Here is a 3,452-nt window from a genome sequence, read left to right on the forward strand (position 1 = left end):
GAGAGAGGACAGTAAAGTAGACGGGGCAAAATGTTCAACTTTGTAAATCTGGTTTAGGGTATATGGGAGTTCTTTGTACTACTTTGCAATTTAAAGAAAAAATTAGAAATGATTAAAAAAACTACAAAATGAGTTTAAAATATTGTTACTTAGCTCTAGATTTTGTTATGTTTATGGCATTTTTCATCTTCTAAAAATTTTAGTTTGTTCTGATTTCTTTGCTCATTCTAAATATTAATTTCCATATCCACTTTTTTGTATTAATTTACCTAAAAGTACACCCCCTGCCCCAGTTATGTAAGCTTTGCACCATGCAAAATTTGGATTGTTCCAAACTGGAGATTTATAAGAACACCAAAAGGCTAATGGTAATATTGTTCATTTTAATAACCATAAAGATAATGAGTTCATTCCTGTTGTTGTTAATATTGTTCATTTTAATAACCATAAAGATAATGAGTTCATTCCTAGAGGGGTCAAATTAATTTGTATTAAAGAAAATATGCAGCCTGTGTATTATTTTTCCTTTAATCTTTTCTTTCGAAATATTTCAAAGCAAAAGAAAAGTTGAAATAATGAAATGAATACCCATTCATTCATCTCTCACCTATTTTTAACTTTTTGATACATTTGTGCTTCTCTCTCTCTCTAAACCATTTTGAAGTAAGTTTCTGACGTCATAATACTTCACCCACAAAGACTTCAACGAGCAACTCCTTAGAACAAGGACATTACCATGAGTCCAATGGACTCAACCGCAGTGGATTTACATAACCACAATACTATTATCACGCCTAAGAAATTTAACATCAACATAATGTCATCTTAAATCCTCCACTGTTACCAAATAATATCTTTTATTTTATTATTTTTAATATCTGGGGCCAATTAAGACTCATGTCGTTCTTCCCCTTTAATCTTTCAGTATGCCTGTTCGTCTTTCATAATATTGGCATTTTATAGGAGCCCAGGGCCAGGCAACGCTGTATTTATCTGATTGTTTGCTCATGGTTAGATTCAGGTTAAACTTTTCTCTTTTTTCGCAAGAAGACCACACTGGTGATGTTCCTTTTTCAAGTGCATCCCATCAGGAGGCATATGAGGTCTGATTGCCCTTTATTAGTGATACTTTTTTTTTTTTTTTTTGTGCTGCTACTTTTGGTCATTTGATTAAGGTGGTGTATATATCTTTAAGTGATGACCTATTTTTTTTTAAAGCTCATTCTAAATACATCGACTGTGTTAACACTCTGAATCAAACTATCAAGCAAAACTCAGAGCGCGCAGCAGGAGGCAGTCGCTTTCCCAGGCTCCGGAAAAATGGTCCAACCACGCCCACCCTTTGCCCGCCCGCGCCTCTTTCTCTGGAAAATCAACTCTCAGAACCAGAGAGCCCCTACTCCTACGGGCCCAAATCTTTTTCCAGCAGCATGTGTGCGCCTGCGCAGCTAGTCTCCAGGCGGCTCCTTTCCAGCGCCCGACCGCTTCTTTCTCTCGTTCTCCTCCGGCCTCAGCTCAGCTCCGGGTTTCCCTAAGGGGTCATCACAGGGCGCCAAACAAGCGCCCGCAAGAAGGCCGGGGGCGGGGCGCGGCTTGGCGCGGCACGTAAGTGGCCTTCCGGGCGGAAGTCCGCAGCCTTGCGAGCCGCTGATTGGCTTTCGGGCTGGCGCCTGTCTCAGCCCCCGCGCCAGTTTCGGGCTGGTTGGCGCGGAATCGGGAGATTCGGAGACCATGGCGCCGGTGTATGGCGACGACTGTGAGCCGGGGGCGAGCGGTGAGAGACATTCTCGTGTGCAGGATGCTCGGTTGGGAGTGTATGATTGCTGGTGATGGGGAATCTGGAGGTCTATTTTTTCCTAAGCGGAGTGTGCTCCTGGGTTGTCCCGCTTCTGTGTTAGGGCGCGGACCACGATCGTCTTGGGCGGGGTCCTTTCTGGCTTTGGACTGGGGCTTCCTTGCAGGACTGTTAGCTCCTAGCAAACCCAAGCAATCCTCTGCGGGGCTTTTTGTTTGGGACTCTCACCTCTGACACTGCGGGTCATAGCACCTGCCTTTCCTTTTATTTCCTTTGGTGAGTGTCACTCCACGTGCTGGGCACACCATCCCCGAGACTAGTCTCAGTGGAGGCACTGTCTTGATTACAAGTGTATCTTTATTCTTTCCTGGAAGTATCCTTTTGAGGGCTAGTACAGAACAGATGCGCCTCTTTCTAGGAACTCCCAGGGAAATTGTTTATACATTTTAATTAAGGAAAGAAAGCACTAAGTGCTCCAGATACAAATGCGTTTAGTCTTTTTAGGTAATGGGTTTCTACTTTATGCATTAACGATTTTCCTTCAAATTTTTCCATGGGAAGTTCTTCAAGGGCTGCATAGAAATAATACTCACAATCTGGTCTTTTGGAGAAGTTTCTTTAAAAAAAAAAAAAAAAAAGCCTTCGTTTAGCGGCATTTTGGATGCCCTCTATCTCGCTCAGTTTGTCGGTAGTAATGTTTTATTTCCAAAAATAGAATACGAAATGCAAATGGCTTTGTCTGATTTCTGAACAGTGTTCAACTAAAGTGTGACTTAACTTCAGTGAACTTCTAACTTAAAATCAGATGCTTCACTGTCTTAGCTCAAGCATTTCATCTCCTGTCACTCAGATACATCACCATTAATGAGAACTTGCTGCCTAATCAGCTTCCTTTGCATCCACCTGGTTGCAAATCACAGATTTCAATTTGTTCTTGCCTTCGGTTTTTTAAGACAATTTATTTTGGAGAGTAGACTAGCCTCGATTACAAATGGGATGTAGAATGTGAGTGTGAACAGTCTTTGCAGCCATCAGTGATTTGCCACGAAGCCCTTTCCTTACCCTGAAAACTATGTCAGACATGAACATCAAGAAATCACTCTTTGCAGGATACTGTGCAATCTTGAGACCCCTCTTAAGTCATGGTGTTGATTAAGTAGTTGCTGGGCTTGTGACTGGAATCTTTCCCTTAGAGCAGACTGAAAGGTTGTTGGTTGAAAGATTGTTGCATGCTAGTGTCTATGTTCTTTTGGGGAGAATAGGGATGCTCCAGATGCTAATTCTGAACCAAATGTTTAAACTTTTGTAACTGGATTTTTTTTCATGTTTCTTCTTTTTTTGATGACTTCTCTACCTGAAGGACTGGAGATGTATTCCAAAAAGGAAAATCTGGGTATTTTTTTTCTCCGTTAAGTAATAGGCAATGTGTTACCTTGACCAAAGCAGCAAAAAGGTGAAAGGTCTGTAAGTAGCCATTATTATATAGGATAAGGACTCAAGTAGAGCTTAATGATTTTTTCTTAAAAAAGCAGGTAAATGAAATGGAGAGTGTATCCAAGATCATATATGGGGTTGGCAGACAATGGGCCTATAAGTTCATGTGAATGATGTAGGAGATCCTACATAAAGAGGGAGAACAAAGTGGTACAAAACTCAA

General features: G+C 41.2%; 1 protein-coding gene across 1 annotated transcript in view; it reads left to right on the plus strand.

The window, feature by feature from the left end:
• Positions 1 to 1,731: 1,731 nt before the first annotated feature.
• The window catches only part of POLA1 (DNA polymerase alpha 1, catalytic subunit), a 431,865-nt gene continuing 430,144 nt past the window's right edge, over positions 1,732 to 3,452 (plus strand). Inside the window, 1 exon segment of the mRNA XM_007956408.1 lies at positions 1,732 to 1,774. Within this exon segment, the coding sequence (XP_007954599.1) occupies positions 1,732 to 1,774 (43 nt within the window).

The sequence above is a fragment of the Orycteropus afer genome, unplaced genomic scaffold, assembly GCF_000298275.1.
Source record: "Orycteropus afer afer isolate SDZICR_OR568_19922 unplaced genomic scaffold, OryAfe1.0 scaffold00617, whole genome shotgun sequence".
In the NCBI taxonomy this organism is placed as follows: domain Eukaryota; kingdom Metazoa; phylum Chordata; class Mammalia; order Tubulidentata; family Orycteropodidae; genus Orycteropus; species Orycteropus afer.